General features: G+C 42.4%; 2 protein-coding genes and 1 long non-coding RNA gene across 4 annotated transcripts in view; all 3 read left to right on the forward strand.

The window, feature by feature from the left end:
- Positions 1–6,199, forward strand: part of LOC115109574 (SLIT-ROBO Rho GTPase-activating protein 1-like) — a 164,279-nt gene extending 158,080 nt beyond the window's left edge. Inside the window, 4 exon segments of the mRNA XM_029634604.2 lie at positions 1,849–1,877; positions 1,880–2,235; positions 3,232–3,301; positions 3,304–6,199. Of these exon segments, the coding sequence (XP_029490464.2) occupies positions 1,849–1,877; positions 1,880–2,235; positions 3,232–3,301; positions 3,304–3,632 (784 nt within the window). The 3' untranslated portion in view covers positions 3,633–6,199.
- A 2,462-nt stretch (positions 6,200–8,661) lies between these two features.
- On the forward strand, positions 8,662–25,090 carry LOC115109575 (protein mono-ADP-ribosyltransferase PARP12-like). 2 transcript variants are annotated; one of them, XM_029634606.2, is made up of 12 exons: positions 8,701–9,181; positions 10,022–10,157; positions 18,846–19,110; positions 19,188–19,325; positions 19,420–19,552; positions 21,506–21,674; positions 22,186–22,312; positions 22,482–22,578; positions 23,362–23,446; positions 23,553–23,683; positions 23,938–24,089; positions 24,194–25,090. In XM_029634606.2, exons 1-12 carry the CDS (start codon positions 8,865–8,867, stop codon positions 24,448–24,450), a joined length of 2,007 nt encoding a protein of 668 aa, XP_029490466.2. In that variant the 5' UTR covers positions 8,701–8,864; the 3' UTR covers positions 24,451–25,090. The 2 variants fall into 2 exon arrangements, with proteins under 2 accessions (XP_064865878.1, XP_029490466.2); XM_065009806.1 differs by lacking the exon at positions 24,194–25,090 and having other exon boundaries at positions 8,662–9,181; positions 23,897–24,050.
- Positions 10,626–14,870, forward strand: LOC115109577 (uncharacterized). Its single transcript, XR_003860533.2, has 2 exons — positions 10,626–14,286; positions 14,379–14,870. It is a non-coding gene; the product is annotated as an uncharacterized LOC115109577 (long non-coding RNA).
- Positions 25,091–26,000: the final 910 nt, after the last annotated feature.

Here is a 26,000-nt window from a genome sequence, read left to right on the forward strand (position 1 = left end):
TCTCCTCTTCCTCTTGCGCTCTCTCGCTCTCCTCTCTCGCTCTCTCGCTCTCCTCTCTCTCTCGCTCTCCTCTCCCTCTCCCTCTCGCTCTCCTCTCTCCTCTCGCTCTCTCGCTCTCCTCTCGCTCTCCTCTCGCTCTCCTCTCGCTCTCGCTCTCCCTCTCCTCTCTCTCTCCCTCTCCTCTCTCTCTCGCTCTCTCTCTCTCTCGCTCTCCTCTCCCTCTCGCTCTCCTCTCCCTCTCCTCTCGCTCCCCCCTCTCTCTCTTTCGCTCTCTCCACTGTTCTATGCAGACATGGCTCGGCACTGTTGAATCATTCATATCTTTGGCTTTATTTAGACATCTACTCCCACTGTTCGCGATCAACAACGATGCACTCACTAGCTAGTCAAAAGCCCTGAAGTGCCTGGTATGTCGTCAGGCGATGTACATCATTTCTGTTATACAACTGTATTAATTACAGCATAGAATTGTAGTCAGTCAGCCAGACATTATTGTATTATCTGGTTTGCATTTGTATGACATCATCAATAAGATGGGAAGGAATGCCGTCATATCAGTGAACCGTTGTCTCTGTATTGTGTTGATAGACAGGAATGCATATCATTTACTGTAGAATCTTGGATGAATAGCTAGTGCATAATATAGGGTTTAAAAGTACACAATGACTGTCTATGGGTTGTACTGTAGCAGTTATCTTCCTTGTTATAAGCCTGTTCATAGATTAAGTTGTGATTTTACTCCCCCCTACTGGTCATGATGAGTCCCTGCACTTGTTTACCCCCTGCAGTAACACACTCCTCTCCCAACCCCCAGCCAGTCCTCCATACTGTATCAGAACACATCATGGCCCATATTTAGCTCAATGATGAAGGTCCCTCTCCCTCAGGCTCTTAATGACGGTGGCTGAGACGGTGTTCATTAGGCAGGAATTAGACTGGGACTTGAAACACTCTGAAAAGCATGGGAGGGATGATTAAGGAATGAATAGCTGCTAGACTCATGAATGACATTTCATGGAGATAAAGGTTTTGTCACAACACTGATATGAGACAGGAAGTGATGTGCAGCTAGCCTGGTCCCACATCTGTTTTGTGCTGTCTTGCCAACTACTATGGTCTTGTAACGACACCCGTTTGGATACTACAACAAGCCAGCCTGCAGTGTTTAGTGCTGATCAGGTTGTGTGATATAACATTATGACTCACACACACACTTTGCTGTCTCCTGCTAGGCTGGCTGGGTGTTATAAATATGCGGATCAGAGCAGTGTCTTTTTAGAGCCCCGGTAGAAATGACGTGTGTGTGTGTGTGTGTGTGCGCGTATCAAATTTTATTTGTCACATACACATGGTTGCGGATGTTAATGCGAGTGTAGCGAAATGCTTGTGCAATGCATATCTATGTTCAAGAGGGTGTGTTGAGACAGCCAGGTTCAGATGGAGGACAGCTCTTAATGCTGAGCCAGCTGTACCTTCTCCCAGGCAGGGGGCCTGCTGTGGCTGGAGGTGCTGATAATGACCCAGCCTGCAGGCCTCTCAGTGCTGCAGCGCAAGCCCTGCCAGCCCTCACTATACCTGGGCTCTGAACAAGCTACTAGGAGCACTTTGGGACATATAGGTTTACATCTGAACACTACATTCAGACAGAAGGCTTCAACAACTCTGCCTGTTGTCTCGATCCACTTAGTGACTAAGAGTCAGTGAGGGACTGTAGCTACATTACCACGGCCTGTCTGCAAGACCAGGCAACGTTTATAACGTATAACGCCATAGACCTGCCTAGTTTTAAATAAAGGTTCAATAAAATAACCTGCCCTCTGTGTCTTTGCACCACCCCTCCCACGGCAGGCACAGAAAGAGGACGGAGCCCCCATCCCGCCGCCCCCTGTCCGCCCCAGTGACGTCCACTGCATAGTGCACTCCCAGCAGAGCCACGGGGGCCAGGTTCACACCCCTGAGATGGGTTCTCCGGTGCTGGGTCACTCCTTCAGCCCCCGGGATCTGCTGCGGAGCCGCAACCACGGCCAGCTGCCCATGGACAGCCCAGAGCGCCGGCGGCGTACCGGCCACGGCAGCCTGACCAACATCAGCCGCCACGAGTCGCTGAAGAAGATGGAGAGCCCGCCCATCCGACGCTCCACTAGTTCTGGCCAGTACACAGCCGTGTTCCAGGAGCCCCACCCACACCCACACGGTGGTGGCGGCAAGCCCCTGGACCCGGAGACCATCGCACAGGTCAGCATCAGCAACGAGGGACGAGCACAGCTCACTCCAGCACCACAGCCCTGCACCGCCCTGTAAACCTAGTCAGTGCTAATTCTGTATTCTGCTCCTGAACACCTCTGTCACATCACTCCCAAACACATTCACATTGACAATCTAGTTGTCATGTTATCAAGGTGCTCCTATACAGAGTGACTTACAATAAGTGAAGTCAACAAATGTAGGTGAGACGAGACAACCACATGTCACCATCATTGCAAGTAAAACTTTCCTTAAAGAATTGCTGCTAGCAGCAACCACAGCGCTAGTAAGAATATCACAAAAAAATGTGTTTTTGTTGCTTCATATAGCTTCTGGGATATTGACGTTGAGTTACTCGATTCTCAAAAGCGATTTATCTATTTTTGTAATGTTCCACACCATCACACAAGCTGCTAATTTGGTCCGAATGCCGCTTGTCAGAACAGAAAATAGAAAGTCATTATTTCAAAGCAGGCATCAGTGTCTGCATGGTGATACTTTGTGTCGTTACAAGCCACAATTACCTGATCAGAGCTCTGATAACAATGCGATGCGTCTTGGCGGTAGCAGTATGCATTGTGGGAAATCATGAGAAGCCATCAGCAGTGTGAAGAGACTTCTAATTAGGAAGCTGATGGTCAAAAAGAGGATGATGTCTCTCTCCATTGGGTTGTCTGTCTCTGTCTAGTAGGGAGATGCTCTGATGAATGTCTTGTCATCTCTGCATCTTGTCTTTGGTATTTGAAGTCGGGCACATGCCCAGGGATTTCAGTCTCAAGCAGCACTCTTGTCCTGACTGAGCTCGCATGCGCAAAGGTCTGAGGCACTGCATCTCAGTGCAAGAGGCGTCACTACAGTCCCTGTTTGGATTCCAGGCTGTATCACATCCGGCAGTGATTGGGAATCCCATAAGGATGTCACTGTATATTTATTAACTTCTCTGTCTTTTCCCTCTGTTTACCTACCGCTCGCTCTCTCTCCCTTCAGGACATAGAGGAGACAATGAACACGGCGCTGAACGAGCTGCGGGAGCTCGAGAGGCAGAGTTCGGCCAAGCACGCCCCGACGTGGTGCTGGACACTCTGGAGCAGAGGCAGTCGACCGGGGGCCCCACCCCAGCTAGTTCCAGCGAGTCCCTCAGCCCCCTCCACAACATCCTGCTGAGGGCCCAGACCGGCGAGGCCGGGGGGGCGCCGATGCGCCGCAGCACCAGCTCCTCCAGCGACACCATGAGCACCTTCAAGCCGGTGGTGGTGCCCCGCATGGGGGTGCAGCTCAAGCCGCCCGCTCTGAGACCTAAGCCCCTGGTCCTGCCCAAGACGGGCCCAACCCACCTCCCCGCCGCACCCCCTCCCCAGGACCCCCTGGACAAGTCGTGCACCATGTGAACGCTGAACTCTGGGACGGGAGCAGAGGCCAATGGGAGAAGGGCTCTGAGTCTAGATACAGTAGCAACATGTTATCGATGTGTATAGATTCTAATAATAATTATAACATTGTGAGGACAGTATAAGAACAGTCCATTGCCTGGACATTGATTAAAGAGATCTGAGACATTCAAGTAAGCAAGGATGCTGTATTTGTTTTCTTTGTGAGGTGGATTTGTTTTCTTGCAGTGTCTAGAAGTTAACTAGTGTCAAGTAAGTTAACCACATTTATTGACAATGACAACATAGGGATATTCTCTGGTCTGCTAAACAGACTGAACTACCACAAAGAAAAGGGCATGTTTCAGTGTGAATATTTTCAACAGACAAATAGTTTGTCAAGATCATATGGAAAATACTGTAGAATCTGCTGAAATGCCTTGCATCGCTAGATAAGTCAACTTTTTCTTCATCATTACTATATACAGTAACAAATCACAAAGGCTTCCTTCGAGGTTACAGAAACTAGAGAACTACAAAAGAATGAACGCTAAAGAAACGAAGTGGTGCACGTTTTGTTTACTACTCAGCCAGGGGAACTATGGGAAATGTAGTCCGTGTCGGCTGTGCCCGACTGGAGTTCGCTTCTCACTTAGATGAAAAATACTTAGGTTTAGAGTACTGATCGTATGGCCTTACTGCCACTCAGAAATATAAGCTGTCAATAGTGTTCAAACCACCAATCGAAAGCTGCTGGTAGTATGGGTGTAGCTAACTAATATTTATAGCTGAGATTGAGACAGAGACTGAAGCAGGGAGTGGAAGAGTCCAGATATGTGTGTGATGATAAGGGTACACTCATATATATATATATATATATATATATATATATATGAATTATGAAAACTTGTACAAGATTCAAGTTGTACATGTTGATTTCACATGGCTTTATTTTAACACAGCAGAGTCGTTCTAAACAAGGTCTGGAGAGAGACGAGGATACAACCACTATGTGAAATATGACCCATTATGGAAATTCTGTGAAAATTGTTATATACTCTTAAAGACCTGTGTCGAACCTTCGTTGGCCTTCTGTTTTTAGAATCAAGGAGCCGGTTGAGAATGGTTTGCTGTACTATAGACGCCCCACAATGCATATGACCAATGGTATACACAACACACAAGAGCTTGCTTTACTGTACAACAACACACAATGCCTGGCTTTCTCTGTCCAAATGAATCATAGTTTTAGAGCATGGATGTTACTCTCTCTTTCTCTCCTTGTGCAAGACTCCAAAAACTTGTGGAAAGACTTACGGCAACTCTCCCAACGACGGATTTCTGCCAGTAGCCATGGACTAACTGACTGTTACTGTAAAATACTACCTTGTTCATCATACTGCTTCTTGTGTTTCTTGTCAATGTCAGTGTGTGAGGAGCTTTCTATCCCAATAGCCCCCTCTGACCATGTAGGCTAATCCTTGTGTTGTGGATAGAGAGATGGGCTGGTCCATTACTCTGTGGGGGAGATGTGACTGATGTTTAGATTCTCCATCAGGAATTTGTCATTACATGTATGCGATTAAACCCCCTCTTGAATGATTGATTTGGTCCTGGGGAATACATAGTCGCATGTTCACTGAAGACCATGTCACATGATGTGGGTGTATGTGACAACTGACCACCGAGGGAACTGGCCTACTCATACTGGAACTGAATGACCCCCTGTTTTCCAATTCTGTGACAGTGCCCTCTAGAAGTCTGTCTGTCTGTAGCTGAAGAAAGAAGACTGATAGGTGCATGTGTGGGGAAGCTTGCATCTGGTTCAAGAGCAAGGACAAACAAAAACAAATACCCAATAAGCAATGTTTTCCTTGAAATACAAACTGCAACAGGTTTATTTTTGTCTATTGCAAAACATATGTATATTAAAAGTGAATATGATCTGAATTCTGGATTTACAACCCTTTTTTCTGAGTTCTGTAATGTTTATTTGTTTACGATTTTAGTTTTGTTAGAATTGGATAGGATTTTTTGAACAAATTCAAAATTGTCTGAAGTTGCAGGTGTCCCACCCAAACCCGGATCGTATTCATTCGACACCAAATGGAAGAAAACTGACAAACGGAGGGAGTACCAAGAAGAAACACTCATTTAGTTTTCCGTTTTGCTACAGTGTCTCCCAATGAACATGAGCCTGTTGTATTCTGTGTTTTCTCTCTATGCCAATCATACACAGTAGTGTCCTGCCTGTTGACTAACTTTGTGTCCTTGTACATCTGTGGTATGTACACGTGAAAGTGCCTTTGAAAATGTTTTCGAGGAACTTGAACTATGTTCTGTACTGTTGCATTCTCATTTCAGACCCTGTGTTACGAGCAGTAGGAAGCGAGATGAATGAATTAATAATGATGATGCCATTTTAGAAAGTTATTAATTATTGAATAATAAAGATACTGCTTATACATTGTGACAATGCACTTTTATGTATAGAACTGTATATTTGGCATGAAATATCTTAACTTTTAGAGCTATTTGAGGGTTGTTCCTCAAGGGTTTTTCTTTCTAATAAAGGCAATTGTTCAGTCTGAAGTGGTCTTTTGTCCTCTTGTGATAAAATTAGCACTGTACATGTTGTCAGCAGCACTCTAAACCTCTGGTCATTGTGTTACAGGATATACTTCACTATTTTACAACTCATTTTCAAGTTAATGTACATTATATCTTACTCTGAGGAAAATGGGTACAGTTGAAGTCGGAAGTTTACATACACTTAGGTTGGAGTCATTAACTCTTTTTTTTCAACCACTCCACACATTTCCTGTTCAAAAAAACTATAGTTTTGTTAAGTTGGTTAGGACATCTACTGTGTGCATGACACATACATTTTCCAACACTTGTTTACAGACATTATTTCACTTATAATTCACACTATCACAATTCTAGTGGGTCGGAAGTTTAAAGGCACAGTCAGCTTAGTGTATGTAAACAGCTTGAAAAATTCCAGATGTCATGGCTTTAGAAGCTTCTGATAGGCTAATTGACATTTGAGTCAATTGGAGGTTTACCTGTGGATGTATTTCAAGGCCGACCTTCAAACTCAGTGCCTCTGCTTGACATCATGGGAAAATCAAAAGAAATCAGCCAAGACCTCAGAAAAAGTCTGGTTCATCCTTGGGAGCAATTTCCAAACACCTGAAGGTACCACGTTCATCTGTACAAACAATAGTACGCAAGTATAAACACCATGGGACCACACAGCTGTCATACCGCTCAGGAAGGAGATGCGTTCTGTCTCCTAGAGATGAACATACTTTGGTGTGAAAAGTGCCAATCAATCCCAGAACAACTGCAAAGGACCCTGGGAAGATGCTGGAGGAAACCGGTAAAAAACTATCTATTTTCACAGTAAAACGAGTCATATACTGACATAACCTGAAAGGCCGCTCAACAAGGAAGAAGTCACTGCTCCAAAACTGCCATAATAACACCAGACTGCGGTTTGCAACTGCACATGGGGGAAAAAATCATACTTTTTGGAGAAATGTCCTCTGGTCTGATGAAACAAAAATAGAACTGTTTGGCCATAATGACCATGTTATGTTTGGAGGAAAAAGGGGGAGGCTTGCTACCCGAAGAACACCATCCCAACCGTGAAGCACAGGGGTGGCAGATTCATGTTGTGGGGGTGATTTGCTGCAAGAGGGACTGGTGCACTTCACAAAATAGATGGCATCATGAGGATGGAGAACTATGTGGATATATTGAAGCAACATCTCAAGACATCCGTCAGGAAGTTAAAGCTTGGTCGCAAATGTGTCTTCCAAGTGAACAATGACCCCAAGCATACTTCTAAAGTTGTGGCAAAATGGGTTAAGGACAACAAAGTCAAGGTATTGGAGTGGCCATCACAAAACCCTGACCTCAATCCTATAGAACATTTGTGGGCAGAACTGAAAAAGTGTGTGTGAGCAAGGAGGCCTACAAACATGACTCAGTTACACCAGCTCTGTCAGGAGGAATGGGACAAAATTCACCCAACTTATTGTGGGAAGCTTGTGGAAGGCTACCTGAACCGTTTGACCCAAGTTAAACAATTTAAAGGCAATGCTACCAAATACTAATTGAATTTATGTAAGCTTCTGACCCACTGGGAATGTGATGAAATAAATAAAATCTGAAATAAATCATTCTCTCTACTATTATTCTGACATTTCACATTCTTAAAATAAATTGGTGATCCTAACTGACCTAAGACAGGGAATTTGTACTAGGATTACATTTCAGGAATTGTGAAACTGGGTTTAAATATATTTGGCTAAGATGTATGTAAACTTCAGACTTCAACAGTATAAGACATACGCTGATATGTTTGAAAGTCCATAAGAATAAACCGCACCATTCAATGCACGCAAATTAAGGGGTTACATATAGTAAATGCAATTCAGTTCCTTATTCTCTAGCGGCTAGTCCATATTTAAGTCTGACGTAGATTTAGTGCTGCTGCTTATAGTGCCTTCAGAAAGTATTCATGCCCCTTGACTTACTCCACATTTTACAGCCTGAATTCAAAATGGATTCAATATTTTTTTCTCCACCACCTACACACGATACCCCATATTGACAAAGTGAAAACATGTTTTACAAATGTTTAGTAATTTATTAGAAATGTCTCATTTACATAAGTATTCACACCCCTGAGTCAATACTTTGTAGAAGCAATTTGACACGTACCAAAAGTTGCCTGCGGAGGTCTATTGTTCATTGCTATACTGTACTGCCATCGTGTGACCATTAGGTATTATTACATGAATTTATGTATTTCATGTTTTACATAACACAGTGGAATAAAAAGCAGAGGTTTTGCAAAATCCTATGTTGTCATATAAACAGAGGACCTGGTGGTGTGAATTTTCAACAACTACCAAATTGTCCATGTTGAAAGCAGAGGTTTAAAGTGTCGTCACTAGGAGCTGGTCACTAGCTTCCACAGTCATAAACCCCGCCTATTACTACTTTAAATGTTAAACCTAACCTTAACCTCACTGCTAACCAAAAATACAGAATTATATATTTTTTCATAAATTTTTACAATATTATAGAACGTTTTGACGTTATGGCTGTGAAATCCTGTGGAACCAGGTTTAAAGGGCTTTGACTTTGAGTTTCGTTTCTCCGGAAGCGTGACTGACGCCCAATTGCAAATTGGGTGAGGTGAGGATCATATAATATAATTTCCCCGACCGAAACACGATGTCGTCTGTCGTGTCTCGATATGTAACACAAATTCTGTGTGGAAATCAAGGATGCTTGGACTTCAAGCAGCTTGACCGGATCGTTGGTCAAAAGTTCACTGTTGCAGATGACGTCCTGCTTGGAATACTTTGTGACAGAGGAAAATATGCCATCAGTAAAGGCGAAGGAAAGGCCTCGCGTCTCGCTATGAGCCAGAACAGTGTTATTGTTGCAAAGACTTCACTGCGAGTCTGTCAAAGCCCTCCTGGCGATTGTCTTCATTGCGAGAACTTACACTTGTGCAGATACTTTGTATGCGGTAACTGCAGGTTCGGGTAGGTGTCATGTTCTGTGAGACTATATAAACATTATGGTTTTTTTCTCATAGTGGAACTGCAGATGTTTCATATCATAGGTAAATACTGAGGTCAAATCAGTTTTATACTGGATATTCGGTTCTCTCATCAATAGCTATTGAACCAGGCATGCTATGGCTATACAAATTGTATATTCTGTATCGGGTGAATGGAGAACAATCCACTACTTTTATTTTTAATAACAAAAATGGAATTAAAATCTTGAATAGTTCTTAAAACAAAGCGTGCCGTGACTATGAAAATCATGTATTCTGAATCAAGGGAGATGGAGGATGGAGTTTTCTCCATCTTCCCATGATCCAGGATATATAATTTTCATAGTCACGGCACACTTTAAGAGCTATTGAAGATTGAAATCCAGAAAGAAAAAATCTACATTTCAACAACAAAAAAGGTGTGGATTTTTCTCCATCCCTTGATTCAGAATATATAATTTTCATAGTCACGGCACGATTTGTTTACGCGCTATTGACAGAGAGAACTGAATATCCAATATAAAAACATTTTTACTTAAGTGGTAAACCGAATTTAGTAATGTCTGTTGATAATTCGGGTGCTATTGTTACACTTTGACCACAAACACACCTGTTGTAACTGGCCCTGTGACTCATTTATTTGATATCTCAAGCTTTGATTGGACTAGTTAGTGAATAGATATAACAACATATTTTTGCTGAGGAGCCAACAGCATTTGTTGACCTGACTAATGCTTGAAAGTTAGTCATGTGAATATTCTGTTGTCTTGGTTTAATTTGCTCATCTTTTGCCAATGTACTTGCATTTCTCTTTAAACTCAAGGAACAAGTGCAAAAATGCCCACAGTCTAGATTCCCCACACAACACAGCTCTTATAAGGAGTGTGGATCACCATGAGCTGGGGGAGGCAGAGCTGTTTCCACTACTGCTGCAGAACGACCCCTACCTGATGCCTGAGGTGGGTGGCTCCCAAAATGACCTCTACCAATTAGTGGATCTAAAAAGATTGGATAGGTTACTGGGAAGGTTAGCAATAAGGTAATACTGTAAGGTCACCTCCTTACTCTGTAATAGCTGGGATTTTTTGCCATACTGTTTATTAAAGGTCAACTGGCCTTTAGAATCAACTTCTCTGGTTTTAAATGGCATATATGGCATCGATATGAGTCAAACATGAATTATAGTGTCAAAATTGTGAGTTCATCGCGACTTACTAGAGGGTCGCCATGTGGACATTTTGTTGTCAAGTCTGCATGAGTGCAATGCACGCACATTTCGCTCTGCAAATAGGAGTGAAAATGAGCTTCCATAAAGCTGATGCCAACTTCCATGCATTTCAACAATATTGCCAGATGGCCAGGAATGGATTACATATGACAGTAATTTCTGATGCCTATCAACTGTCAAACCACTGATGTTGGTGAGTATATTAGCTAAGTAAATCGATGTTATTAGCTAGCTAGTATCTACTTTTGGTTATACATTATTTGATAATGCTAGCGAGCCAGCCTAGCTATGGGATGAAATGGGAATGATACTGTAGCTAGCTAAATACACCAAGCTAGCGTGTAATGTGATGTAGCATGTCACAGGAAGATGTACATAGCTCATGCTAGCTAGCTACCTTGCTAACAACAGCTAACTGTGGGCCATTGGCATTCAGGGTCAATACAGGGCAGGCACTTGGAGGCTAGCTAATCATAGGATGTCGCCAGCTTGCTTTCAATAATGATTCAACTTGAACTGGCTAGCTAACATGAACTAACTAACGTTAGCTAGCTATCCAACTGATTTCAACTCAGACAAAGGTACAGTATGATAACTAACCTGAATTTGCTAAGCTATGTAGCTAGCTAGCATTCGGGTGCTTCGTCTGCTAACCGAAAACAACATGCCTGCTCTCATAAACGTTTATCATGTAAAAAATAAATGACGGGTGGTACTTGTCTACTACAAATACAGCCATGGCTCTGACAGCAAATGGCAAAATATATCAGCAAGCATCAATTCTATAGTTGCAGGCCCTCTTTTAGCATATACAGTACCAGTCAAAAGTTTGGACACCTACTAATTCAAGGGTGTTTCTTTATTTTTACTATTGTAGAATAACAGTGAAGACATCAAAACTATGAAATAACACACATGGAATAATGTAGTAACCAAAAAATTGTAGCCACCCTTTGCCTTGATGACAGCTTTCCACACTCTTGGTATTCTCTCAACCAGCTCACCTGGAATGCTTTTTCAACAGTCTTGAAGGAGTTCCACATATGCTAAGCAATTGTTGGTTGCTTTTCCTTCACTCTGCGGTCCAACTCCTTCCAAACCATCTCAATTGGGTTGAGATTGGGTGATTGTGGAGGCCATGTCATCTGATGCAGAACTCCATCACTCCTTCTTGGTCAAATAGTCCATACACAGCCTGCAGGTGTGTTGGGTCATTGTCCTGTTGAAAAACAAGTGATAGTCCCACGAAGCACAAACCAGATGGGATGGCGTATTGCTGCAGAATGCTGTGGTAGCCATGCTGGTTAAGTGTGCCTTGAATTTAAATAAATCACTGTGTCACCAGACAGTGTCACCAGCAAAGCACCATCACACCACCTCCTCCATGATTCACGGTGGGAACCACGCATGCAGAGATCATCCATTCACCTACTCTGCATCACAAAGACACAGCGGTTGGAACCCAAAATCTCAAATTTGGACTCATCAGAACAAAGGTCAGATTTCCACAGGTCTAATGTCCATTGCTCGTTTTTCTTGGCCCCGGCAAGTCTCTTATTATTGGTCTCCTTTAGTAGTGGTTTCTTTGCAGCATTTCGACCATGAAGGCCTGATTCACAGTCTCCTCTGAACAGTTGATGTTGAGTTGTCTGTTACTTGAACTCTGAAGCATTTATTTGGGCTGCAATCTGAGGTACAGTTAACTCTAATGAACTTATCCTCTACATCAGAGGTAACTCTGGGTCTTCTTTTCCTGTGGCGGGCCTCATGAGAGCCAGTTTCATCATAGCTTTTGATGGTTTTTGCGACTGCACTTGGAGAAACTTTCAAAGATCCGGATTGACTGACCTTCATGTCTTAAAACGACAGTCCATCATTACTTTATCATTGCTTATTTTAGCTGTTCTTGCTATTATATGGACTTAGTCAATTACCAAATAGGGCTTTCTTCTGCATACCAACCCTACCTTTTCACAACACAATTGATTGGCTCAAATGCATTAAGAAGGAAAGAAATTCCACATATTAACTTTGAACTAGGCACACCTGTTAATTGAAATGCATTCCAGGTGACTACCTCATGATCCTGTTTGAGATAATGCCAAGAGGGTGCAAAGCTGTGAAGGGTGGCTACTTTGAAGAATCTCAAATGTAAAAAATATATTCATGTTTAACACCTTTTTTGGTTGCTACATGATTCCATATTTGTCATTTCATTGTTTTGATGACTTCACTATTATTCTACAATGCAAAAAATAAAGAACCCCTGGAATGAATAGGTGTCTCCAAACTTTTGACTGGTACTGTACATTACTTCTAAACTAGATTTCTTTTCTCACTATATGTTTGAGTGATGATATTTAATTCACAGGCCACATACAAAACCTGGTGGATTTGTTGTTCAGCAGCATCGTGGTCCGTCCTGGAATTCACCTAAACACCATTGATAATGTAATCAGTGCTGTGTTGTCCGCTTCCACTGTGCCAATGGACTACTATTGGGCAATGTCCCCCTCCCCCAAAAAAATCTGCACTGAGCAAATTTGTGCAACTTCCGGTGCGCGTTTACTGTGAACACTGAGGTTGTATCCTCTTTTTCAGTTACAGGTTTAACAGTGGCTAAGTAGTCTACTGTGGCAATTTGATCATAATATAGACCTACCAGAGTGGCCTACCATCAGAAACAATGGAGAAAATGCATCCCATAACATTTTAACATGGAAATAGCTGTCCTATCATTCAATCTACAGTAGCAACCAATGTGTGGTGTTCAATGTAGAGACCTTTGGAAAAACACATGCAGGCTTGACATTAACCTGCTTATCCACTTGTCTTTCAGAGAAGGACATGACTGAAAATGTTGTTTGATGCAAGAAACCACTTTCAAAATAAAGATCATTATTATTGCCATACCATTTATTACAGAGAATCAGAGAAATCATGCTACGTTCTGCCTGTTGGCTACTTCGCATTCAAAAAGTCTCAAAATACAACACTGCCCATTTTAAGACACAAAAAAGCTCTTTACCTGGCTAGCTTTTCAAAGATGGCTAGAAATGCACACATTTTGTGCTCTTGTATGAAGCAATCACTCCCCCATTATTGACTAGAAATGAGCTATAACTGGGCTAATAACTCACCTACTAGTTTAGAATATGAAGAAATGTGCACGTGGCTACATGCAGCTCTCGCTTTCGTCTCAAAACAAGCATCTACAATCTACATCTACCGCTCATGCTGTAGCCTGAACACAGTCCAGTTTAAAGTGAATGGCACAGATCCATATATGGCAATGGATATTTACATATAGGCCAACTGTAGCTCTTACTGGTTATGGTGCACCGGTCTGTGCCTGTCAATGCAATAGAATCCTACTCCAATGCACTCTGCCTACAAGAACATCTCTTTGCATACTATGTTCGTTTTGGTATGTAACATTGAAAGTGATTCGATCACAATTCCCACACTAGAGCGAAACGTAAAACTCTAGAAAGTTGAAGTTCACTCTAGTGCTTCTCTGAGTGGGCTGTTACTTCTTCTGCACAGCAGTCAAGGGAAGCTGCTCGCCTGCGCTTGCAGCTTTGAGGGAACATTGCTCCTGGGCCTGAGTGAGTAATGCCAACCAGTCAGTGCCATGCTGGCACGTGTCCCTTGTGAATTAGCCAATCAGAGATCCTAATTCACAGCTATGTTCAACCGTGTGTTTAGTGTTGGCTTCTATGACTGTATGGTGCCTGTCTGTGTGATAGAGGAGCTGAAGTCAGGCTCCTTCGTGACCAGTATCTATGATGAGTGGCCTGGAGCTGATCTACTCTGCCATGTCCATCAGGCATTGGCAAACACCTCAGAAGGGACCGAAGGTGATTACTAATAAGACAGTACATCACAAGTGTTTAGTAATATCACCTTTTCAATACGTGTCACTCGTCAACTCTTCCTTGTTTTTCTACAGATGGGCAGAATAGATGCTTTTTAAATGGAGTCCTTTGACTGAAAGAAAGGTTGATACTGATGACTGTATTGGGAGAGACCTTGCAAGACAATTAAACAAGACACATCTATTACTTTCTGTCGTCTTTTGTTATTATTGAATCGGATTGTACTGTATGTTCTTCAAACATGTCAGGGAAGTCCTGTCTAATACGGAACACCATACATGAAAGTATAATATTTGCACACTGTTATATCAGCAGAACTACTTTTAAAGTATAATGTGAAGTATGGCTTATTCATGGAACTGTTAGACTTGAAAGTTATCAAAACACTGTTTAGAATGTCTACATACTGTATGATGGTGTGTATACAGTATGGAAAGTATATGAATAGAGAAGTTCTACAGCAGTAATTATATAAGATGAGTCTTGACTAGAATACGTTATATGCTGTACTTTATGAAGTGGGTAAAATGGTACATGTAAACATTATTAAAGTGACCGGTGTTCAATGCCTGTTTATATGTATTAATTGGTTATGGATCCCCATCACCTGCTACCAAGGCAGCAGCTACTCTTCCTGGGGTCCAGCAACATTAAGGCAGTTACATTACCGTGCAAAAGTTTGGGGTCACTTAGAAATGTCCTTGTTTTCCATGAAAACATACATGAAATGAGTTGCAAAATGAATAGGAAACATAGTCAAGACATTGACGAGGTTATAAATAATGATTTTTAATTGAAATAATAACTGTCCTTCAAACTTTGCTTTTGTCAAAGAATCCTCCATTTGCAGCAATTACAGCCTTGCAGACCTTTGACATTCTAGTCATCAATTTGTTGAGGTAACCTGAAGATATTTCACCCCATGCTTCCTGAAGCACCTCCCACAAGCTGGATTGGCTTGATGGGCACTTCTTACGTACCATACAGTCAAGCTGCTCCCACAACAGCTCAATAGGCTTGACATCCAGTGACTGGCCACTCCATTATAGACACAATACCAGCTGACTGCTTCTTCCCTAAATAGGTATTGCATAGTTTGGAGCTGTGCTTTGGGTCATTGTCCTGTTGTAGGAGGAAATTGGCTCCAATTAAGTGCCATCTACCGGGTATGGCATGGTGTTGCAAAATGGAGTGATAGCCTTTCTTCTTAAAGATCCATTTTACCCTGTACAAATCTCCCACTTTACCAACACCAAAGCACCCCCAGACCATCACATTGCCTCCACCATGCTTGACAGATGGCGTCAAGCACTCCTCCATCCTCTTCATTTTTTTCTGCATCTCACGAATGTTCTTCTTTGTGATCCAAACACCTCAAACTTAGGTTTGTCTGTCCATAACACTTATTTTCCAATCTCCCTCTGTCCAGTATCTGTGTTCTTTTGCCCAGCTTTTCTTTTTATTGGCCAGTCTGAGATATGGCTTTTTCTTTGCAACTCTGCCTAGAAGGCTAGCATGCCGGAGTTGCCTCTTCGCTGTTGATGTTAAGCCTGGGTACTATTTAATGAAGCTGCCAGTTGAGGACTTGTGAGGCGTCTGTTTCTCACACTAGACACTCTAATGTACTTGTCCCCTTGCTCAGTTGTGCACCGGGGCCTCCCACTCCTCTTTCTATTCTGGTTAGAGCCAGTTTGCACTGTTCTGTGAAGGGAGTGGTACACAGCGTTTTACGAGATCTTCAGTTTATTAGCAATTTCTCGCATGGAATAGCCTTCATTTCTCAGAACAAGAATAGACTGACGAGTTTCATAAGAAATGTATTTGTTTCTGGCCAATTTGAGCCTGTAATCGAACCCACAAATGCTGATGCTCCAGATACTCAACTAGTCTAAAGAAAGACAGTTTTATTGCTTCTTTAATCAGAACAACAGTTTTCAGCTGTGCTAACATAATTCCAAAAGGGTTTTCTAATGATCAGTTAGCTAATCCAAGTTTATCATTTTAAAAGGCTAACACACCGTGCCATTGGAATACAGGAGTGATGGTTGCTGATAATGGGCCTCTGTACGCCTATGTACATATTCCATAAAAAATCTGTCGTTTCCAGCTACAATAGTCATTTACAACATTAACAATGTCTACACTGTATTTCTGATCAATTTGATGTTATTTTAATGGAAAAGGGCTATTTTTTTATTTCAAAAACAAGGACATTTCTAAGTGAATCAACTTTTAAACGGTGGTGTATATACTATTAATTACATTACATTTCACAAAGCATTAAGTCTGTGCCATCAGGCCACTACTCTACTACCACATATCTACAACACAAAATCTGTGTGTGTGTTGTCTCTTCAAGATTAATTTTCATATTTAAAAATATATATATATATATATATATATTATTTACTGCTTACATGAGTTACTTGATGTGGAATAGTACTGTGCGCCTCCCATACTCTGTTCTGACCTCGGGGACTGTGAACAGACCTGTGGTGGCATGTCTTGTGGGGTATTCATTGGTGTCTGAACTGTGTGCCAGTAGTTTAAACCGACAGCTCGGTGCATTCAACATGTCAATACTTCTCACAATACACGTAGTGATGAAGTCAATCTCTCCTCTACTTTGAGCCAGGAAAGTTTAACATGGACAGACTTTAATGTTAGCTCTGTGTACATTTAAGTCCCTCTTTGTGGCACCTGACCACACGACTAGACAGTAGTCCAGGTGCAACAAAACTACAGTATGGTCTGTAAGACCTGCCTTGTTGATAGCGCTGTTAAGAAGGCAGAGCAGCGCTTTATTATGGACGGACCTCTCCGCATCTTGGCTACTTTTGCATCAATATGTTTTGACCATGACAGTATACAAACTAGGGTTACTCAAAGCAGTTTAGTCTCCTCAACTTGCTCAATTTCCACATTATTCATTACAAGATTTAGTTGAGGTTTAGTGAACGATTTGTCCCAAAAACAATGCTTTTAGTTTTTGAAATATTTAGGACTAACTTTTTTCTTGCCACACATTCTGAAACTGACTGCAGCTCTAAGTGTTGCAGTGATTTAATTTGCTTTGGTAGCTGTGTATAGTGTTGAGTCATGAGCATTAGAGGTCGACAGATTATGATTTTTCAACGCTGATTATTGGAGGACCAAAAAAGCAGATTTATTTTATTTATTATTATTATATATTTTTATGGATTTGTAATAATGGCAATTACAACAATACTGAATGAACACTTATTTTAACTTAATATAATACATCAATACAATCTATTTATCCTCAAGTAAATAATGAAACATGTTCAATTTGTTTTAAATAATGCAAAAACAAAGTGTTGGAGAAGAAAGTCAAAGTGCAATATGTGCTATGTAAGAAAGATAACATTTCAGTTCCTTGCTCAGAACATGAGAACATATGAAAGCTGGTGGTTCCTTTTAACATGAGTCTTCAATATTCCCAGGTACGAAGTTTTAGGTTGTCGTAATTATAGGACTATATCCCTCTATACCATTTGTATTTAATTAACCGTTGTCTATTGGATGTTCTTATAGTCACTTTAGTATTGCCAGTGTAACAGTATAGCTTCTGTCCCTCTCATCGCTCCTCCCTGGGCTCGAACCAGCAACACTACAACAACAGCCACCACATCGAAGCAGGGTTACCCATGCAGAGCAAGGGAAACAACCACCCCAAGGCTCAGAGCGAGTGAAGTTTGAAACGCTATTAGCGCAGGCTAACTAGCCAGCCATTTCACTTCGGTTACACCAGCCTCATTTCGGGAGTTGATAGGCTTGAAGTCATAAACAGCACAATGCTTGACGCACAACGAAGAGCTGCTGGCAAAACGCACGAATGTGCTGTTTGAATGAATGTTTACGCGCCTGCTTCTGCCTACCACCGCTCAGTCAGATACTTAGATACTTGTATGCTCAGTCAGATTATATGTAACGAAGGACACGTGTAGTTAACTATTATGATTGATTGTTTTTTATGAGAAGTTTAATGCTAGCTAGCAACTTACCTTGGCTTACTGCATTTGCGTAACAGGCAGTCTCCTTGTGGAGTGCAACGAGAGAGGCAGGTCATTATTGCGTTGGACTAGTTAACTGTAATGTTGCAAGATTGGATCCCCCGAGCTAACAAGGTTCAGGGGCAGAACGACAGATTTTCACGGCAGTTAACCCACCATTTCTAGGCCGTCTCTGAAAATAAGAATGTGTTCTTAACGGACTTGCCAAGTTAAATAAAGATTAAATAAAGATCTTGGATTACTTTCCATTTTAAGGGTATACCTGCCATATTGTTACACATATCAAACTTATTTCAGGGCTAGACATGTACCGATCGGTTGACTGGGTGACTGGCTTTTGCAAGTTTCACATTCGCAGTTAGTCCTGTTTTTCAACTTCAATAGATATGCATGCATTCATGTAGGCCTACTTGTATGAGGAAAACGAGTATGCCTTGCCAAATGTGATTTGCATGTAGTCTACAGTAGTATCTGGATGTTTTACCATCTCCTTTCAACTCTTTCCAGATCTGCTCCCATTACAACAAGGGTGTTGGTGAGCACGGCTCCTGCAAGTTTAAAACCAGTTGCACCAGCCTCCACCTCTGCCTGCACTTCCTCCAGGGAGACTGTAAGTTTGGTGCTGGATGTAAGAGGGCCCACACATTTGACGCCACCACCATGAAGATCCTAAATGGCAGAGGATTCAGCCAAGAGAACATCAGCATCCTCGACAAGATCTACAATAACAAATTCATCATCATCGGTCAGAGTCACGAAGAAAAGCCATCTGGTAAGGAAATGACAAGGTAGAATCAATGGAAATATCATTGTAATATAATGTAGTAACTGTGTTTGTCCTGTGTCTAGTTGTAGGACCCTCCCCTGCTCCAGCCATAGAGCCAGTTGGGAAAGAGCGTTCTCGTAAGCCTTCGTCCCGTTCCATCAGTGAGACCGACCGGAATGAAATCTGCCTCTTCTTCATCCGCAGACACTGCAGCTTCAAAGGTAACATGAACTAAACCTACTTTATCAACATTTTAGTTTACAGTACTCTGTTTGAAGTGTTTACATGTGTTTCTGTGGCTGTGTGTTCTGTCAGAGAAGTGTGTCCGTATCCACTACCACCTGCCTTACAAATGGCAGATCTTAGAGAGAGATGGAGTGACTTGGAGAGACCTGCCCAATGTGGAGGAGATTGAAAAGGCCTACTGTATCCCAGGAAAAGATACAAGGTACAGTTGTTGTCATATCAGATGGTATTTTTTTTAACATTTTTTAAATACAAACAAAATCCTATTTAATGTACTACACTCGACTAGTGGCGTGCTCAATATGGAAGTTGTGTGATGAAGCGGATGCTAAGATACCGGATTGTTTCGCTAGCACAGATTGGAATATGTTCTGGGATTCATCCGATGGCATTGAGGAGTTTACCACGTCAGTCACCAGCTTCATTAATAAGTGCATTGACGATGTCAGCCCCACAGTGCCATACCTACATATACCAACCAGAAGCCATGGATTAAAGGAAACCTCCTTACTGAGCTAAAGGCTAGAGCTGCCGCCGCCTTGGAGTGTGACACTAATCCGGACGCTTATAAGAAATTCCGCTACACCCTCAGACGAACCATCAAACAAGCAGTGTCAATACAAGACTAAGATATAATCCTACTACACCGGTTCTGACGCTCGTCGGATGTGGTAGGGCTTGTAAACTATCACGGATTGAAAGGGAAACCCAGCCGTAAGCTGCCCAGTGACTCAAGCCTACCAGACAAGCGAAATGCTTGCTTTGAGACTAGCAACATTGAACCATGCTCCAGCTGTTCCGGACAACTGTGTGATCATGTTCTCTGTAGCCAAGACCTTTTAAACAGGTTAACACTCACAGACGGATTACCAAGACATGTAGTTGGAGCATACACTGACCAGCTGGCATATGTCTTCACTGATATTTTCATCCTCTCCCAGACCCAGTCTGTAATACATACATGTTTCAAGCAGCCCACCATAGTCCTTGTGCCCAAGAACACCAACATAACCTGTCGCAATGAACTCATCTGTAGCAATGAAATGTTTCGAAAGGCTGGTCATGGCTCACATCAACACCATCAATCCAAACACACTGGACCCACTCCAACAGAACCACAGACGACACAATCTCTATTGCACTCCACACCGCCCTTTACCACATGGACAAAAGGAACACCTACGTGAGAAAGCTGTTCACTGACTATAGCTCAGCATTCAACACTATAGTGCCCTCCAAGCTCATCAGTTAGCTAAGGACCCTGAGACTGAACACCTCCCTCCAACACCATCATTATGTTTGCCGATGACACGACGATGGTAGGCATGATCACTGACAATGATGAGACAGCCTATAGGGAGGAGGTCAGAGACACTGCCAGGACAACTACCTCTCCCTCAACGTCAGCAAGAAAAAGGATCTGATCGTAGACTACAGGAAATGGAGGGTCGAGCACAACCCCGCTCTCAACGGTAGGGCTGTAGTGGAGCGGGTCGAGAGCTTCAAGTTCCGCAGTGTCCACATCACTAAGGACCTATCATGGTCCAAACACATCAACACAGTCGTGAATAGAGCACGACGATGCCTCTTCCCACTTAGGAGGCTGAAGAGATCGGCATGGGCCCCTCAAATCCTTAAAGTTCTACAACTGCACAATTGAGAGAATCTTGACTTGCTGCATCACCCACCGCCTGGTATGGCAACTGCCTGGCATCTGACCATAAGGCGTTATAGAGGGTAGTTCGTATGGTCCAGTACATCACTGGGGCCGAGCTCCATGACATTCAGGACCTTTATTCCAGGCGGTGTCAGAGGAAGGGCCCTAAAAATCGTCAGACTCTAGCCACCCAAGTCATAGACTGTTCTCTCTGCTACCGTACGGCAAGCGGTACCGGAGCGCCAAGTCTGGGACCAAAAGGTTACTTAACAGCTTCTACCGCCAAGCCGTAAGACTGCTGAACAGCTTCTACCCCCAAGCCGTAAGACTGCTGAACAGCTTCTACCCCCAAACCTTGTCTTTTTATCTCTGCATTGTTGGGAAAGAGCTCGTAAGTAAGTGTTTCCTGTTAAATTCTACACCTGTTGTGTTCGCATGTGACAACATGTTGTTTTTCTTTGACTGTTGGAGTACAGCATTCTCTCTCTGTTGCCCTAGTGGAGGTGTCCAGCCAGTGAACTTCCTCACCATGACGTGTGGAAGGTCTCCAGTGCGTCGTCTGTCCACTGTGTCGTCCGTCACCAAACCTCCTCACTTCATCCTTACCACAGAATGGCTGTGGTACTGGTCGGGTGAGCTGGGACAGTGGATAGAGTATGGCCAGGAGGTCGGTTCAATGAATACTTCTAGTTCCTGTCCTTCAGAGAACAACACAGTTATATGAACATGTTACGTGGTACTTTAGTAACTGCATTATAACTGGCGGAAGGTAGCCCAGTGGTTCGAGAAGCGGGGTGTGAATCCCAGCTCAGACAGGAAAATCTGGTGCGGAATGAGCCTGCAACCGGAGGGTTGTTAGTACTATCCTAGAAACCATCACCTGCCGTTGTGCCCTTGCAAGGCACTTAACCACCTATAATTGCTCCTTTGGCACTGCACTGCGGCTGACCCATTTACTTCCAGCCCTTCGGGGGTGATGTGTGTGTCTCTGGGGGTTGAGTTGTGCATAAAGTAAAGTTTCAGTTCTCTGTTAAGTTCATGGACAATGGAGTTGAGCAATGCTGTTACTATAGTAACCAGTGTTACTACACAGGAATAAGTGCAAGTTGTACCGTTTTAATGTGTTAGGGAATGTTTTCATTGTGGGTTTATATGAGCTTTGTTCGTATTCTATGTAGATGTATGATGATAAGGGGAAAGTGGCCTCTGTCACCTCCAAGACCCTGGAGAATGTATACCAAGCTGACTCGGACAGCGAGATTCCATTTGGATCTGACCATAACCAGTACATTCTCTATTTCAAAGGTACTGTAAACAGTTTGGGACAACGATGTAGCCTTTCAGCAGCTATTTGCCATTATTACAAAATATAATTTGTTTTCAATAACTTACCTGGTTAAACGTTTGTCAGTAAACAACCCCGTAAACTGTGTTTTGTCATACTAGATGCATTTTGATAAATTCTCTATTTCAGAGATGTATCAGCAGAATGTTAGATTCAAAACCAAAAGAGAGGTTCGTAGGAGACCCTGCTTTCTCTCTGGACAGGATGTGGAGGCCAAGCTGAAGAGGTATAGTACGCCTATTATGACTGTCCTTCATGACTCTACTGTAGGCCTATGTAATGTTAATGTCCTCCCACACCTTAACTCATGTTCCTCATCTGGGCCTGTTATAGCTCTTCGTTTAGAGCGAAATCCTTCATTGCGATTTAGTATTTCATGTTTTCCTTCAAAACATCATCAGGATATTTACTGACCGTAATACTACTAAAGATTGTACAAGTGTGAGGGAATCTCTGTTGTCTGAAGAGAGAGCCTTGAACTGTACATATTGTCTCATAAAATCACGAGTTCCTGTAGGTGCTGGGTAGAGGTATTTGGGGGAGACGGTCATGACTCCCTCCTCAGACATTTTGGCAGAACCCCCAGAATATGTTCTGTAAGTTAAGATAGGAGACGGTGCCAGACACATGCAGGAACCAACCTATGAACCATGCCTATGTAGCTTGTCTGTGTAAGCAGTATATAAGAGAACTAACGGGACTGCCTCATAGAAGCTCACTTCAGACCCGTACTTTATGCATCCAAGTTTGACTGTGGCCTCTCCAGCTTGCTGTTAATAAAGAATGGTTCATTTAAGATAGACTTCTGGTGTCCCTGGTGGTCATTTCCACAACGTAAGTTTACTAGTTTGTTATCTAAAATGTTATCCCTTTCAAAAGGGGCAGTGATTTTGAAGTGGAAATGTTGTAGTTAGGGTTTGTAGAGGAAGCCCTGATGGATATATCTCTGAATCAATCAAAACAGAAAGCTTCCCTTTTTGAACTTCCTGTGTTTCTGTCTCCATGGTAGTGGATCTCCAGAGAGCACCAGCTCTTCTACTGTGTCTGTCCCTCCACACTGGGACAAGGAAGCCCTGCCTGACTTCACATACAAGGTACTACCAGTCATAATATGCTGATACGGTTACACACACATACACACACACACACACACACACACACACACAATCACAATCCAAATGATTAATCTGTTTCCTTCAGCTGGTTCCAGTCTTAGGCCTGATGACAGAGTACCAAATGGTGCAGAGTCTGTTCAAACGTACCATGTCCACCAGCACCATCCACAAAATCAACAGGATCCAGAACCCCTCACTCTGGAGGGTCTTCCAGTGGTATGTACACTACACTATGTTAGTGTAGTAGTGAGACAGTTGTACATTAGTTGTAGCTGTCTCAGTATGGCACACGGAGGCCATCTCCATCTTTCTAAGACCTGAAATTCTACCACCCCTTGTGGTTTAGTTGTTTTAGTTTTGGTTTAGTGGTAAAGACGGTAACATTGGAGTGCAGAGGGAACATTTAGGTTTTAAACTGTCCACTTATAGGAGTGCCTCATGGATGTGTTGGTTGGTGTGTTTGTGGCCAGGCAGAAGGAACAGATGAAGGTGAAGAATGGAGGGAAACTTGTGGATGAGAGACACTTGTTCCACGGCACAGAACTGCCGATCTTAGATGCCATCTGTGAACAGAACTTTGACTGGAGGGTCTGTGGCATCCATGGATCACATTACGGCAAAGGTGAATGTTTATACAGCTATATCAATGACTAATATCCACTGCTTCTGAGAACATTTTTAAGCATGTTTTCGTTTTACTCTGACATGTTTACGATTATTTTCCAGGAAGCTATTTTGCCAGAGATGCCTCGTACTCTAATAGATACTCCAAGTCTTCGGCCTCTGGCAAGAAAATCATGTTTGTGGCTCTGGTGCTGGTCGGGGAGTTCACTAAGGGAAACAGGGACTACCTTCGCCCCCCTCAGAAAGGCACCAGCAAGAGGTTCTACGACAGCTGTGTCGACTCCGAAAGCAACCCGGCCATTTTTGTTGTGTTTGAGAAACAGCAGATTTACCCAGAATTCATCATTGAGTACTCCTAGAATCCACAGTAGTGCGTAGCATCATGTTTTTATGGAAATGAGTAATTGTGTGGTAATCAAGTATGTTTTTAGACACGTTGAAAATGCATCTATTATTGTGGTGGGAGAAAATTATTTGAAAATCATTCTTCAGAATATAAAAACAGTTTAGGTGTTTCTTTTACTGGGTTCAAAACTACTGTTTTGGTGACTTATACCAAGGTCAAAGGATTTAGTACCAATGAATGTGTAAAGGCCCTATGTAACCAGATGTGTACGATTTTTATTATGATGACTTGGTTTTTTTCTCTCAGGTAGATGAAACATCAACCTTATTCCTGTAATACGAAAGTACAATATGTGGTGTACCATACACAAAACATTACTTTTGATTTAATTTTTTATAAAGTAGTTGAGTAATTTCTTCAAAGTGTAAAATATATAAATGTCTTGTCAGTAAAACAAAAAAGCATTTTTTTTCATCACATGGCATTACTATAGCATACTGTTATCTGTATAACTTCCAAAGTTACAGTGTGCACATACTGGAATAAAACTTTATTAATGAGGTGTCCCATTTCAACATGTATTTCACCTTTGCATGTACTCTTCCATGGCATGTCATTTTCCCTTTCAATCATAAAAAGATTTTCTTAAATTATACTGGTTACACATTCTTTTCCTGATTTTTGTTTTGTTTCTATTGATCACATCTCATATGCAACATTAAAATAGCAGAGCAACACTCCAAATCAACAGAAGTTACACCATCCCATGAGTAAGAAAGGTATACAGTCAAGCTTAAAATATCATACACAGTGATATCCAAGCTTTTCAACTGGAGAGGCCATGGAAACCGGTAGGTGCAGATATTAACATCATGGAAACCGGTAGGTGCAGATATTAACATGGAAACCAGTAGGTGCAGATATTAACATGGAAACCAGTAGGTGCAGTTATTAACATGGAAACCAGTAGGTGCAGTTATTAAACATGGAAACCGGTAGGTGCAGATATTAACATGGAAACCAGTAGGTGCAGTTATTAACATCATGGAAACCGGTAGGTGCAGATATTAACATGGAAACCGGTAGGTGCAGATATTAACATGGAAACCGGTAGGTGCAGATATTAACATCATGGAAACCGGTAGGTGCAGATATTAACATGGAAACCGGTAGGTGCAGATATTAACATGGAAACCGGTAGGTGCAGTTATTAACATCATGGAAACCGGTAGGTGCAGTTACTAACATCATGGAAACCGGTAGGTGCAGATATTAACATGGAAACCGGTAGGTGCAGATATTAACATCATGGAAACCGGTAGGTGCAGATATTAACATGGAAACCGGTAGGTGCAGATATTAACGTCATGGAAACCGGTAGGTGCAGATATTAACATGGAAACCGGTAGGTGCAGATATTAACATGGAAACCGGTAGGTGCAGATATTAACATCATGGAAACCGGTAGGTGCAGATATTAACATGGAAACCGGTAGGTGCAGATATTAACATCATGGAAACCGGTAGGTGCAGATATTAACATCATGGAAACCGGTAGGTGCA

This window comes from Oncorhynchus nerka, linkage group LG25 (genome assembly GCF_034236695.1).
Source record: "Oncorhynchus nerka isolate Pitt River linkage group LG25, Oner_Uvic_2.0, whole genome shotgun sequence".
Classification (NCBI taxonomy): domain Eukaryota; kingdom Metazoa; phylum Chordata; class Actinopteri; order Salmoniformes; family Salmonidae; genus Oncorhynchus; species Oncorhynchus nerka.